This window comes from Plectropomus leopardus, unplaced genomic scaffold, assembly GCF_008729295.1.
Source record: "Plectropomus leopardus isolate mb unplaced genomic scaffold, YSFRI_Pleo_2.0 unplaced_scaffold2285, whole genome shotgun sequence".
Lineage (NCBI taxonomy): Eukaryota > Metazoa > Chordata > Actinopteri > Perciformes > Serranidae > Plectropomus > Plectropomus leopardus.
Genome location: NW_024624770.1, coordinates 160 through 2,791, shown reverse-complemented (window position 1 = coordinate 2,791; position 2,632 = coordinate 160). Strand labels below are relative to the sequence as shown.

General features: G+C 35.7%; 1 protein-coding gene across 1 annotated transcript; it reads left to right on the top strand.

Annotated features, from left to right (window-relative positions):
• The first annotated feature begins 72 nt into the window (after positions 1–72).
• LOC121966033 (methyltransferase-like protein 22) lies at positions 73–2,230 on the top strand. Its single transcript, XM_042516136.1, has 2 exons — positions 73–235; positions 1,853–2,230. Exons 1-2 carry the CDS (start codon positions 130–132, stop codon positions 2,065–2,067), a joined length of 321 nt encoding a protein of 106 aa, XP_042372070.1. The 5' UTR covers positions 73–129; the 3' UTR covers positions 2,068–2,230.
• Positions 2,231–2,632: the final 402 nt, after the last annotated feature.

Here is a 2,632-nt window from a genome sequence, read left to right as displayed (position 1 = left end):
GTGCGTGCGTGCGTGCGTGCGTGCGTGCGTGCGTGCGTGCGTGCGTGCGTGTGCATGTGTGTGCCCAGTCTCCTCAGGTCCTGGGAAGCAGACTGCTGCTCTGCTGTTTTGCACCATGAGTGATCGGCCATGGACCGCATCACTTTCCACCATGATACTGTGCTGTCAGATGTCCACATGCTCCTGCCCAACGCACGCCACCTGATGACACGCCTCAATGGGGTCGGACAGCCCGGTGTGTACGATTCCATCTTTGCTTTTACGCCTTACACCCAGAGTTGTCTGATGCAGGATGAGGACGTGAGCGCTGAGTTTGTTAGAGACAAGTTTCACTCAGGAATCTTTGTCAAAATCCCATCTTAACATTAAAGCTAGTGACATCAGTTCATGCTCAGAAGACTCATTCTCCCAGTTCAACCAATCAGCTGTATTTGTATAACACATCATTGTAACACACACACACAAACAGGCACACAAGCATGTGAATAAAAACACAAAAATCAACATCAGTGCTCATTAAAACCTGGAGGAAATGCTACCATAAGTGAGGAAACATCAGTCAGGACAAAACCTATAAGGAGAAAGATAAAAATAAATAAATAAACATAAAATGACAAGAATAATAAAAAAAATACTCATAAGATACCTATAAGTAAAAAAAATATATGAATATATAGTTTAAAAAATAATAAAATGTGTAGGAAGTGGTAAAAGTGATACAGAATATGAATAAATAGTCAATAGATAAAGTTTAATTAAAAGCCAACCTAAAAAGGTAGGTTTTTAATTTGCAATTAAAAATATCAACCCCGTCTTAAACAACATATTGTGCCCATAATTTCATATATCAATATTATATCATGTATCATATTGTAGCAATAATAGTTTTGAATAAAATGATTTGTCAAATAGCTGATGAAGAGAAAATTAATAGGCTGCAGTTGATAATTGTTTTGTCATTTTATTAAAGAAAAAAAGTGATGATTCTCTGCTTTCTGATTATTTTATACTTCTCTCTGTTTGATGTCAGACTGTAGACTGAATCTCTCTGGGTTTTCACAGATGTCAAAGCAAAACAAGACATTTGGAGATTGATCAATTGATGAAGAAAGTACTGTATCTGATAAATGAAGAGATAATTGTTTTATTATTAAACAGCTCTAGTTTGTAACAAGGACCTCAGAAGTTGGATCTGTAAGCTTGTGGGAGAAATTACATCTGTCAGATTCAGTGGTCGGCAGCTGTACACTATGTACAAAATGTACAGTCACTGTAATCATAAAATAAAAACTAATAAATCATTTTGAAATCAGTCTAACAACATCCATTAACTGTTTTCAGTATAAACATTTTCTGTGCATATAAAAATGATCAGTCTTGACAAAATCATTTAAAAAATAGGCTTTTTGATGGTATTACCTAATGTTGAATACACTCAAATGTGTTGATTTTTTATTTGCCATTCTCGCATCTTAAACAGAGACTCAAGTGTGGTGCTTATTTTGTAATGATAAAGCAAGTAAGAGTTTGCTCAGTTTGCTCAATTATTCATTTGAAAAGAAGGATTTTGTAAAATGATTATATAATAATTGAATATTATATACAAATCCAATGAAATTATCTTAGCATACAAATAAGTAAGAGTTTGATAATAACTTAAAACAGAACCAAAAGAAACCTCAATCAGACATTTTAAGCTTTAGGTGTGTGTTTGATGATCATGAAAGCTCAGATGAAGCATGATAAAATCAGACTGTGGTTTGTTGGAATAAATCAAATAAATAATTCTGCTTTTCTACTTTGTTCATTTCTTTTCACTTGTGTTCTAACTTTGCTGTGCTGGTCCATCCAGTCTTCATCTCGAGATTCAGGATCATGCCAGATGGTGAGAGGCAGGACAGGAAGGACCCAGGGAAACGTTTGAAGGAAGTGCAGGAACGCAATAAATCCAATGAGGACGTGGACAAAGACACTAAAGTCGCACACGTTAAAGATGAAGAGGAGGGCGGGGAAGGAAATGAACCATTTTTGGATGAGGACGGAGACTTTGACATCACACGCCGGTAAGAAAGGTCATGCAGGTCATACTGCAGTGAAGTACTGATGAACTGTCTGACTGTGCTCTCACTGTGGGAAATAAATCTTTATTGATCCAGAGGAAAGTTTGTTTTCACAGCCAATACATATCCCATACAGAAACATGCAGATACACACCACACATTAAAAATATCTTTTTTCAGGATTCGTAGGGTTGTGGAAAACCCACAAAAGTCATGCAATTTGCAAATAGCAAAGTCCAGGCCTGGAAAAATTTGTGAAAACTAATTATACCCTGAAAGTTTTGGAAAAATGATGGATATTTCTGTCACAAACCTGTGTAGTAACACATGATGTTTTCAAGGACCTTTGTAAGTGTGAAAATCATCCAGTAATAATTTCTGCTTTTATAGTGTCTGGCTGTGATAAACAGTTTCATTTTGCTGATTTTTGAGGAAAACATACCTTTTAAACCTCAGATTTTTTTTTCTCCTTAAAAAAATCTTTAAGGAAAAAATAGTGACACCCCTTCCCCAAAAAAAATGAAGAAAGAAAACATGGTTTGCAAGGCATGTTTTCTTAAATGGTGCTAAAA